This window comes from Choristoneura fumiferana, chromosome 23, assembly GCF_025370935.1.
Source record: "Choristoneura fumiferana chromosome 23, NRCan_CFum_1, whole genome shotgun sequence".
Classification (NCBI taxonomy): domain Eukaryota; kingdom Metazoa; phylum Arthropoda; class Insecta; order Lepidoptera; family Tortricidae; genus Choristoneura; species Choristoneura fumiferana.
The window spans coordinates 15,140,810-15,153,539 of record NC_133494.1 but is presented as its reverse complement, the minus strand read 5'-3'; the positions used below and the strand labels follow the sequence as shown (position 1 = coordinate 15,153,539).

General features: G+C 38.2%; 1 protein-coding gene across 1 annotated transcript; it reads left to right on the top strand.

The window, feature by feature from the left end:
* Nucleotides 1-5,054: 5,054 nt before the first annotated feature.
* Nucleotides 5,055-12,020, top strand: LOC141441116 (uncharacterized). The gene is made up of 3 exons (XM_074105784.1): nt 5,055-5,152; nt 6,445-6,673; nt 11,313-12,020. Exons 1-3 carry the CDS (start codon nt 5,122-5,124, stop codon nt 11,437-11,439), a joined length of 387 nt encoding a protein of 128 aa, XP_073961885.1. The 5' UTR covers nt 5,055-5,121; the 3' UTR covers nt 11,440-12,020.
* Nucleotides 12,021-12,730: the final 710 nt, after the last annotated feature.

Below are 12,730 nucleotides of genomic sequence, written 5' to 3'. Positions count from 1 at the left end.
TTTTTCACGCTTAGACAACTAACCCAATTTTGATGAATTTTGATATAAAAATAAACGAGACTTTAAAAAGCAATTGTATTAATTCCCGCGGGATAGCTGAAAGAAATGAAGCCGAACAAGTTAAAGTAGTACGTAATAGTTAACTATTATATGCTAATATTATCTTTGCAATAAGCAATAATTAATCCTTCAATAAAACTACAAAGTAATCTCAGAGAACAAACGCAGTAATAAATTGATAATAAAACAAAACAATAACCGTTTTTCCGCCAAAGGGTTGTCAGTAATAAATGTTTTGTAAACAATTTATGAATTCCCCCTCCTATGACAAAGTTCTTGGTAGTATTAAATTACCTTTGAAAGTAGGACCATGTCGCCCCAAGCGATTCGGAAACTGTAACGATTTTCCAATTTACCGTAGACTGATGACTGTTGGGTTAAAGCTGGGTACATGCGAGCGGATTGTAAAATTTAAGTATATTATTAACAAAATTATAAAAAAAATCGGTTCTACCTATAAAGTGTGTCGTGCAATGAAAGAAAGAAAGAAATAAAATAATTGATGATGAGATGATGACGATGAGAGCCTAAAACCGGATAAAATATATTAGTATAACCTGACCATTGTTATTTTAAAGTTCAATAGCTTTAAACAGCTGAAACAATTTTTATTAATCCAAATGGGACGTAGTTGGGTAGATCAACTTTTTCTTGTACCTCGTTGCTATGGTTACGTCCCCTGGACAACTCTTTAAAACCACGGGCTTCTAATGTTTTGTTCTGTGGTTAAAATTCATCGACTATAAATTCTCATTATTTTATAGACTAGTTATCTCCTAAGCATATTAGACGCATATACCTATCAAAGCAGTTTTTTAAGAAAACTGTCATTCTTGACTCTTGGACAACGGGACAGAATAACAAACAAGAAAAAGTTGATTGACCACGTTATGCAAACAGGAACCAACCTACACCCCCCCCCCCAAATTGAAATAAGTATGCAACACGTTAATAAATGCACTATCTAGTTGATAGAAGGTGCATTTTATAAACTTGCTGCATACTTATTAAAACTTTGGGGGGAGGTGTGGGTTGGTTCCTGTTTGCATAACTACGTCCAATGGGTCAGTAGGGAGAAGTCAGAAACTATGAGAGATAGCGAAATCTGTTCATAAGAACAGATTCCATAAGGACCATAAAGTCCATAAGGACCAGGCCGTCGGCTTTCGCATATAACGGGAATCGAACCAGGTCAATCCGTTTGAGAGCTACGATGGCAAACAAAGATAGACAGGCAGTCATATAATGTACATACTTACATGAAATTTGACGTGTCTAAATGTGACATAAGTTTCAACACAACAGTCACTAGGTAATTGTTAACTTTCAAATGATAAAAATAATTAAAATCTAAAAGTGTCACCCTATCTATATGTTATTATACCTATCAGTCATCCCACTCACTTGTTATTACTAAGTCAATAATGGCTTCAATGCAAGAGACACTGGTACAACTTATCTCTTTAGTTTTCACTAGAGTTTACCCGCGGCTTCGCACGCGTAAACTATTCGATCTGGTAGTTACAATTGAAATTCCGGGATTTTATTAAATTCCCCTGGGAAATCCCAAAATGTATATCGTGATCGCCATTGAGGTTGTGTTAGGAACAACTGTCTAAAGTTTTACGACTCTAAACCCAGCGGTTGAAATTTCAAGATTTTATCCCTATCCCGTAGGAATATCGGAATAAAAAGTAGCCTATGTGCTATTCCAGACGTCCAGCTAGTTGTGTTTTCATTGATTTATATAGAGCAGTTACAACCACCACTTACTTATTAATTTAGTTTATTTTTAGAAAAAATATTTCTATAGGGAGTCAACTTAAATGGGGCATTTCTATAAATAGCCAATAACAGGAAGTTGTTTATAATTATAATGTACCTATATATTTTTTTAAAAAGAAGCTGAATGTTTCAAATATTTAAAAATTGTAAATATTTTAATGAGGTTTAAGACCCAGTTATAGAAGCAACGAGGATTTCGAAAAGTACCTACTTATGAACACAAAACGTCCAACCACGTAGTTCCTTTCATTTTTTATAAAGTCTGACGTGATTAGACTGTGTCACAACGTATAGTACCCTATTTGTCGGATATGGACGGTGGTCACGCGAACGTGAAAACCAACTAGAAAAGTCTGAAAATCTTGATTTTTTTACGTCTGTAAATATCAATGACCAATATAATCTGACCCCACACTACGTACATTTTGCTTAAGAGTAGGGCTCTGCATACACTGGATGTTTTAAATCACTCGGAAAGAGCGAGAAATATCTTCAAGACACGATTCCCGTTTTTATTTAAAATGTGTACGGAACCTCGGTGCGCGAGTCCAACTCGCACTTGCCCGGTTTTTTTTACATGTCAGTTTTTAAACTTCCAGCGCTTTCGGAAAGACCATCATTGCTGCAGAAAGCAACCTTCGCAACCGCAACTTCGCAGAAAGTTATTTTTACAAAATAAAATAAATAATTACAAACGAAATATACATAAATGACAATATAAAATTAAAGAAAAAAAAACAAAACAAACAAACAAAAAAACGGAGAATTCACGTCTTAATCCAGTGCGGGGTATTGTTGGAAAGCTATTAAAAAAAAGCTTAGCGACAGAATATTAAGCTTTTCAGTACTATTTTTTGTTAGAATATGCGATCCCGGGTCATAGATTTCTCCCGTCGACTGATTGCTATGTTGGTGTGTGCATCCCCTAACGGCCACCCAATCCCGGCCGTTATTAATTCGCGAACAACATTATAATTAATCACACGAAACGGCGCAGTGAATGAGACACAGAACGCTGTGCCTTGGAGGAGGCAGATTGGGTTCTCTGCCTTTTCCCAACTCATGATTCCCAACTGTTTCATTTACCAACTCACGATTTTACCACCCATATTACTATAGCTTGAGTAACATGCGCAAATTTCAAGATTGTTTGAAAAAATTGAGTTTATCTGAAACATTTGAGGCGTCAGACATAAATGAAGCCTTCAATAAATTTCATGATCTTTTCTATATCGAAAATACAAACTGAAATATAGATGCACAGAAAAACAAGAAAAATAAGACCCGCCTCTCAGTATCTCTTGTCCGGGTGAGCGGTTAGTTCCGATGGAGTGCCAAAAAGTTTCTCGATGAGGGCTACGGCATAGATGTCGCTAGTGTCGCTGCTTAAGTGGCTAAATAAGAAACAGCACAATCTGAGATATGATATGAGGTGCATAGGAGAAATTCGTGTCTGTATCGTTGTCCAGCGGTGGTGTAGCGGTATAGCACACGGCACGGAATGCCGAGGACCTGGGTTCGATTCCCAGCGCTGGTCTTATTTTTCTGGATTTTCTGTGCATCTATATTTCAGTTTGTATTTTCGATATAGGTTTTACGGGATGACCGTAAAAGTAACAAAAAAATTTGGAATTGAAATAAAGAATACAAAAAAAGATTCCAAAAAACCAATCTTAATGATCTTTTCTGTCTGTTTTACGATCTTTGTTTTCCATGTATAAGATGTAAGGTGGCAGCTAACTGCAGAGGACTTAATAAGGTACTAAATGCAGATCTCGATCGTGTTTCTGCTTGGTCTGGGAGCAACTGTTTAGTCCTCAATCCCAGCAAATCGAAGTACTTACATAGTTTTTGGATCGAGACATCAAATTCGGAATAATATTGATGCTCTGACTACCAAGAATATTGCCGTCATACTGTTGACAATATCAGAACTGTATGTACAATATAAACAGCAGAGAACTCAGTATCGAACCCTGCGGCACACGCACACCCCGTGTCACAGGACAGGGCAAAGAGAGGACCGCAGAATTGTGTGCGAATAGAATTGTGTGCGAATACGATTGTACAGAATGTGACTGTGAACACATGGCTACAAGTATTTATTACTGAAGCGTATTCATTAGCATTCCTGCGCAAAAAAGAATCTCAAAAAAGACTGCTACTTATAGAATTTTTGTTACAAAACGTACTTGAAATTCGAATGCTGTAACATGTCCATCCGCGAACGTGTTAATCTGCGTGAGGTCTATAAAAATTATGACTAATTGTATACATATATTATAGTCAACACACGTCCCGGTGGAACGTCTGTCTGCTGATTATTCAGAGATCGTTCGCAATATCGTGGACATAACTCCAAAATTAATTAATATAATTTCTTGAAATTTCATTTGGATGTCGAGATATAACAATTTACATATGCTTTTAAAGTATAGCATTCGCCTGGAGGGAGATTTATCTTGTGAGAGTGTTTTAAATCCATTCGGTTCTAATCCATTTCCATATTATTCTTACCTTAATAAAATGTTAATAAAAGTAGCAGTTGTTGTCGTTGGAATATCACAGAAAATATGAAAAATAAATAAATAGTTTAAGTTCTTTAATAAATGTACCTACATTATAAGAATCATTGTGTTATTTATTTACTAGGAGTCAAAATTAAATCTCAGGAAATAAATTAATTTTTTAATATATTTTGGAGTCATGTCCACATTATTGCGAATAATGACGCTTCCGTCCGATCCCTGCAGGGCTACTACGAAACTTGAAACTCGAAGTTCGTGTCGTGCGGTCCCTCTGACACATATATATACTATTTGATACGAGAGCGAATGGGACGGTACGATACGAACATCGAGTTTCGAGTTTCGTAGTAGCCCTGCTGGTTAAAATAATAACCACACCCAGTGATAGCCATTGAAACGTAAAACCAGTCTTATTGCAGCGTCAAAACGACGTGTTTCGGCTGGCCGGCGTTTTCTTTGATAGTATAGATGACGTAGAGTAAACAACGGCGCACACGCATCTAACTCAGTAGGGCTACTACGAAATTCGAAAATCGAAGTTCGTATCGTACCGTCCTTCTCACTCTCGTATAAAATAATATTAGCGTCAGCGGGACAGTAGTATACGAACTTCGATTACCGAATTTCGTAGTAATTCTACAGGATTAAGATATTGGTGTAGTTAGTTCGCGGATCGTCGCCGGCGCCGGTTGTCAAGTCAAACGCTCTGTCAACAGTGAAATGTTTAAGTTTTTGTTGTGAATAAACAATGGATGGATTGGATGTGAATTTCATGACAAGTGAGTTTTTTTTAGCATAATCTTGTATTGCCGTTAGATTCAGTGGCGTAGCTAGGTAACCTAGGGCCCTGGGGCAAATAAAAAAATGGGGCCCACTGCTATCAAAACTGGTAATGTTTTTTGAAGTAAAATCATTATATATAATTAAAAATGCTAACCAACTTTATCATCAGCTATAAAGCCGAATTTCGAGGGCCCCCTGAGCTTGAGGGCCCCGGGGCACTGCCCCGCCTAGCCCCTTGGTAGCTACGCCACTGGTTAGATTATTGTATGGTTTTATAAGACAGACATTGTAGCGTCGGAATTAAATTGAGAGATATAATATTATTTAAGCTCTCGTGAGATATATTTGATAAAATACAATAATTAAACATTTCAACTCACGAAAGTCAGGAAATCACACTAGTTTACTGTAGTAAAGATCGATAATGTACCTTCCTAGTAATATTTCTTATATCTAAGCGTCGTCGGTTCCGTTTCGTTTTCGCTAAAATTTTCGGTTACCTTAGCGGTCCCTCGACTCCAAAGACGCTTAGATAAAAAATAATATTACTAGGTAAGTACCAAGAACTTGATATGGAACTTAAAGGGCCAATCCATATTTCCATCCATACTAACGCATACTTATCCATATTATTTTAAACGCGAAAGTAACTGTCTGTCTGCTTTTCTGTCTGTCTGCTTTTCTGTCTGTAACCTTTTCACTCGTAAACCATACAATAAATTTTGATAAATTTTCATATTGAGATAGATTGGACCTTGGAGAACGACATAGGCTAATTTTGTCGGAAATAGCATAGTTCCCGCGGGATAGTGATAAACGAATTCTACGCAGATGAAGTCGCAGGCAACAGCTAGTGCATAAGTATTTTTTATTTTTTAGTTCGCTTTTGACAGCGTTTTTTTTCGGCGTTTAATTTTACTTTTTATTTTTGCTGGCGAATTGTCGACGTTTTTTTGTGTCGGGGGTTTTTAAATTTTCATTGTCAGTTTGTGACTTTTTTTCCATACAGTTTATTTATAAGGATCGTCACGAAATGGGGACAATAATTTTAGGGAAAATGCGGGAATTATTTTTTCTTCGTCAAAATCAATAGTGCTTGTCAGAATTGTGTAAAAACCCAGAATTACCAAATTATAAAAAAATTTCGCCATGTAATGTAAAAATGCCCCCCATAATTTTTTGTTTAATTGACACAAGAGAAAAGTTGTGTCCCATATTTTTTGATAAGTACTTACTGATCGATTAATTCGTTTTTTTTAAGAATGGTTAACAATCGTTTTCCCATCAGGAGAGGAGGTGGAAAAGGCGATGGAGAACCAAGAGATGATGTCGCTGCTGTCGCCGCCGCAAGGACTCCTGGGAGGAGGACCCCTGGGAGGAGGACCCCCGGAAGGAGGAGGACCCCCGGTAGGAGGACCCTCGGGAGACGGACCCTCGGGAGGAGGACCCTCGGTAGGAGGCCCCGCGGGGGGAGGACCCTCGGGAGGAGGATCCCGCGAAGACAAACGTGACACTCGGTGAGTTCGGCACCTACGGCACTTGTATTGTATAACTCTTTATAGTACGTACCTGGGCGACCAAGCTTTGCTCGAGCTAAAACTCGGTAAAAATCGTTTTCCAAGATATAAGACCAAGCTAGAATTATTTTTCATCACACTTGCTCGTAAACAGTGTCGTAACATGCAGGCTACCTTGGTTGCAACCCCCCAAATAAAACCCTCGACCTTAATGTGCTTGTCATGAAACCCGTGTTCGGTAAATGAGTCATTGCGCGTACAAATTGTCTTGTCATGAAGCCCAAGGTGAAAGGTCGGTACATGAGTCAATGCCCGTACTGATGGTGCTGCGCGCGCTGCTGCAGGACCACATGCACACGCGGCTCAGGCACATGCTGCGGAAGGGGGAGGGCATGCAGCGCTGCCAAGAGCGCAGCCCAAGGTATCGCCAATATTTGGAACAATTATATTTTTTCTTTTACAAATAAAAAATTCACTCGCAAATGTGATAAAAAACATTGTATGTCGCACGGGCGGTACTAGAATTACGAACATCGACTCATTAGAGCCCTCAGTCTTCGACTTCGGGCTTCTAATAGACTCTCGTTCGTACTTCCTTATATATCGTACATCCCTACATCCCTGAAAATCCCTACATACCTAATTCTATCGAAATCATTGGAGCCGTTTTCGAGATCCCCGAAATATCCTTGGGAAAACGCTTATTATCAAGTTTTATCCCGAGCAAAGCTCGGTCGCCCAAGTACTGAAATTAACAGATAACAAGAGAATAACACGTACAAAGGCGAACTTATCCCTTAAAGGGATCTCTTCCAGTTAACCTTAGGCTGACTGACAGGACTTCAGGGAGGGCTGCGATTAAAAACAAAAATGTTGATGCCTCGAACTGTCATGAGTCGTTCCTTAAAAAAAATTGATTCGAATTTATTTAATAATGATTTATGTCTTATAGACTGGGAGAGCATATTCGATTTGGACTCGGTTGATGATAAAATTCTTACTTTTAATAATTTTTTTCTAAGCCTGTTCAATACTCATGCGCCTACACGAAAATTAGACATTAAGGAATCGTCCAAGCCTTGGCTTACGAATAATGTTAGAATAATGATGAAACTTCGTAATGACGCTCACAATAAATTTCGGACATCGAAATCGGTTCAAGATAGGATTCAATATAAAACTATGAAACACCTGGTTAACTCGAGCCTTTTTTATGAAAAAAGAGCTTATTTTGAACAGCACATTTAACATTAATTTGAGTAAGCCCAAAGTGTTGTGGAAAAATGTGAAAAGATGTTATCCCTAATTTCAAAAATACTTCTGACCTACCTCACTATCTCAGCGACCCTACAGCTGCAAACAATCACTTTTTAAATGTGCCGGGAAATGACTCTACTGACTCTGCTACCATAAACTTCTTTGAGAATCACTCTCACGGTTAACCTATTTTCCAATTGCGATTGCGTCCCGTGAACGAAAGTGTGATTGCTAGAATCCTTCTGAATACTAAGTCTAATGCACAGGGCTATGACGAGATTAATTACGACATGATTTTGATGACTTTACCTCAAACTCTCTCAGTTATCACTGATATAGTCAATACTTCTATCTTCCATAAGTTCCATCAGTGTGGAAGACTGCCGTTGTGAGTCCGTTACCTAAAGTTAACGACCCGCTGAGTGTCAAGGACCTGAGACCTATCAGCATTCTTCCTTACCAATCCAAAATTCTGGAAAAGGTGGTGTATGACCAGGTGTCGACTTATTTGGAGAAAAACAAAATACTTCCGGAAGTGCAATCGGGTTTTAGAAGGCAGAGAAGCACTGGGACTGCACTTCATGACGTCATTGATGAAGTTCTTGTGGCACAAGATGCTGGTTTAGGTACTATCATGGTGTTGTTGGACTTCTCCAGAGCTTTTGACTGCATTAATATACGATTGCTTTTGTCTAAATTAAACTTTTATGGTTTTGACCCTAACACAATTAGGTGGTTCAACAGTTATTTTAGTGGTCGCAAGCAGTTAGTTAGAGTCAACCAGAGTAGTGGTGATTGCATACTATCGGATTTGGCTCCTGTTACCAGGGGGGTGCCCCAAGGATCTATTTTGGGGCCACTTTTATTTATTTTGTATAGCTCGGACATCACTCAATGTATCAGGCATTGTAAGTATCACTTGTACGCTGATGATCTGCAAATTTATCTATCTTTCCATCCACGTGATTTTGACGCTGCTGTTTCCAAGATTAATGCAGATCTTCAGAGTATCTTTGAGTGGTCTTGCGTAAACTCTCTGGTTTTGAATCCGTCAAAATCAAAATACATGATACTCGGTTCCTCAGGTCAGGTCAGCAGGGTCTTGGCGTGCGGACCTAGGATTGTAATAAATGGTGTTGAGCTTGACCGTGCTGTGGAAGCACGTAATCTTGGTGTTTTGTTGGACAGTAATTTTCGTTTTGAAAAACACGTCGTAGAAATAGCTCGCAACTCTTTTTGTCGCTTGAAAGTCTTATACAATGTGCGTGACTTATGAGTGTGGACGTGCGTGTTAGACTTTGTGAAGCCCTTGTACTATCTAAATTGAATTACTGTCTAACTGCTTTTGGACCCTGCCTCCTGGCACGTTCGAGGCGTCTCTTTCAAAGGGTACAGAATGCATGTGCTAGGTACTGCTTTAAGATACCTCCGCGTTTCCATGTTTCCCCATTTATTAACAGTGCAAACTGGCTTAGAGTTTCGGGTAGACAGGAGCTTATGTTGGCCTGTCTTTTGTTTGACATTGTCAATACTAAAACTCCAAGCTACCTCTTCAAAAAATTAACTTGGTCGGGGCAGACAAGGCTCTGTGACGTAAGGCCCTCTCGTGCGGTTGTATTGGCAATGCCTCCTCATGGGTCGGCCGCATTTAGGGGAAGTTTTAGATATCCAGCCACAAAGTGTTGGAATAATATAACTCCGCCGCTTCGTGAACTCAAGTCAAAAAAATCTTTTAAAACAAAATATCGCTTGCATTTATTAAATTTACAAAAGATTCAACAGCCCTAAAATGTTCCCTTACTGTCTGCCTGTTGCCTGCGACTCCGTCTGTGCGGAATTTCGTTTATCGATATCCCGCGGGTGCTGTGCAGTTTTCTGGGATAAAAACTATCTTATCCTTTCCCAGGACTCAAAATATCGGTATACCGAATTTCATCTAAATCGGTTCAGTGCTTTGGACGTGATGACGTAATAAACAAACTGACTTACAAACTTTCGCATTTATTTTTGGGATTATACAATTAAGCATTGCAGTAGGTGCATTGTTAATTTCAGTACTTTATTTGTTAGTTTTTGATCTATATTTTTTTATTCACTTATTTGATTTTAATCATAAATTATATCTATTTTATCTTTTTTTTTTAACTTTTATGCTTTGGCATATAAACCATTTCCACAGATCTCTCTCGAAGGTTCTGGCAGAATACCAGCGCTGCGGTCACCCGCAGTTTTATGCTGAGCCAGCGCCTTTTTTCCCGTAGCACATGGTATCCACTAATGCACATATTTTAAGATTTTTGTTTTCTTTTTGTTTTTTAGTTTAGCTAACTCTATTAGGTTAATCTTAACTTTATTAATACCTACCTATGTATAGTTCGATATTGTGTTTTTTGTGTTATGGAGAAAATAAAGTTTTAATCAATCAATCAATCAGGGACAAGAGTAGACATTATACTATGAAAAGATAAAAGAGCCGATTTTTTTAAATTCACACACTCAACTGTTACTATCCTGTATACGAGTAGTACCACACACGAATGGAACGACTGTAACACGAATGGAAGGGTTCCACTGAAAAACAGCGTTGTGGCTTGCCGCAACATTATGCTGAGTGGGCCCCAATTTATACTATTCGATGTTTTTTTTTAAATTATTATTTATCTTCCTAACGTGTTTTTCTATGTATCGAATATGTGTAAATAAATCTCTCTCTCTCTCTTTCTCTCTCAAGGGAATGTTGTAGAGAGAGCAAGTACAACAGCTGCATCCAGCATCACTCTGTCCAAATTATCTACCTATATTATTTTTCATTCAAGTTTATCCGAAACACGGCAACTTTGACAGTTTGCAGTTGCATTAAGAAACTAAAATCACTATAAGTAATAAATTAGTTTATTAACTCCACCACAAGATATACAGTTCATACAGTAACAAGTAAAGATATGCATAGATACAAAAATTGTGCGGTGGAGACTGGTGCCTGAACTAGGGGAAACCTGTATGTCAGGTCACCAGTTCTCCGACCCTCAAACAACTCTAACAACAGAATTACAGTTCATACAGTATTTAAAGGAACTTGAAATTTTATTTTGTACAATAAAGAAATAACAAGGAAAAGCAATAAATAGTATCTAACATCCAAGACTAAAACTATTTATAAACTAAACTATGTTACAAAATAAAAACGTCATCCAAATTTTCTGCCCCAGGCATTGACCCCAAGACACTGGCAGCATTACCTCTCTGAACTGTTATTCCTAATCTTTGCGATGTATTTAAATATTGAAATCACATTTTAGAAATCTCACTCAAAATTACCGGTACCTATGTCTACTATACTCGATAAACATTATTTTAATATTGAAACGGTTTATGCCACCAGGATTTCCATAGACGAATTAATAGAAGCTCTGGCTGCGGTTGAGGCTGCAGCAGGGGACATCGACGCTCATGAGGTGTGGAGGCTTCGAAGTCTTCTCACCACCCTGAAACGGTACAGTAGAGAATGACAGGTAGAAGCTATACATGCTGTTCTTTTACCTGATGCGCTGTTCAGACATGACTGGCTAAATCAGCGGATTATTAGCAGTAGTTCCTTTGGCAGTACAAAAAAGCAGAATTATTAATATGACAAGAAAGGAATTAAAGGAACTACTACGAATAATCCAAATCAGCTTTTAGGTTAAACGCGTCCCAGACGGATGTAGTCCAATACCTCCGCGTTTCCATGTTTCCCCATTTATTAACAGTGCAAACTGGCTTAGAGTTTCGGGTAGACAGGAGCTTATGTTGGCCTGTCTTTTGTTTGACATTTTTAATACTAAAATTCCAAGCTACCTCTTCAAAAAAATTAACTTGTTCGGGGCAGAGAAGGCTCTGTGACGTAAGGCCCTCTCGTGCGGTTGTATTGGCAATGCCTCCTCATGGGTCGGCCGCATTTAGGGGAAGTTTTAGATATTCAGCCACAGTGTTGGAATAATATACCTCAGCCGCTTCGTGAACTCAAGTCAAAAAAATCTTTTAAAACAAAATATCGCTTGCATTTATTAAATTTACAAAAGATTCAACAGCCCTAAAATGTTCCCTTACTGTCTGCCTGTTGCCTGCAACTCCGTCTGTGCGGAATTTCGTTTATCGATATCCCGCGGTGCTGTGCAGTTTTCTGGGATAAAACTATCTTATCCTTCCCAGGACTCAAAATATCGGTATACCGATTTCATCTAAATCGGTTCAGTGCTTTGTTGGACGTGATGACGTAATAAACAAACTGACTTACAAACTTTCGCATTTATTTTTGGGATTATACAATTAAGCATTGCAGTAGGTGCATTGTTAATTTCAGTACTTTATTTGTTAGTTTTTGATCTATTTTTTTATTCACTTATTTGACTTTAGTCATAAATTATATCTATTTTATCTTTTTTTTTTTACTTTTATACTTCGGCATATAAACCATTTCCACAGATCTCTCTCTAAGGTTCTGGCAGAATACCAGCGCTGCGGTCATCCGCAGTTTTGCTGAGTCAGCGCCTTTTTTCCCATAGCACATGGTATCCACTAATGCACATATTTTAAGATTTTTGTTTTCTTTTTGTTTTTTAGTTTAGCTAACTCTATTAAGTTAATCTTAACTTTATTAATACCTACTGTGGTGTACCTAAAACCATATTACACCACAACAAATAAATAATTATAATATAAAACTTTACCGCCAACGAAAAACGCCAGTACGATGTTCTTCAAGTGAATACACGGAGCGGCGCATGCGGCCGGTCGACCTTGAGCGAGCTAGCCGCCGCG

Excerpts from the sequence above, each read along its gene's own strand:
- LOC141441116 (XM_074105784.1), top strand. The coding sequence starts at position 5,122 with ATGGATGGATTGGATGTGAATTTCATGACAA. Across the intron at positions 5,153-6,444 it reads GGATGTGAATTTCATGACAA|GAGAGGAGGTGGAAAAGGCG; the intron begins GTGAGTTTTTTT and ends TTTTCCCATCAG. Across the intron at positions 6,674-11,312 it reads GAAGACAAACGTGACACTCG|GATTTCCATAGACGAATTAA; the intron begins GTGAGTTCGGCA and ends TTATGCCACCAG.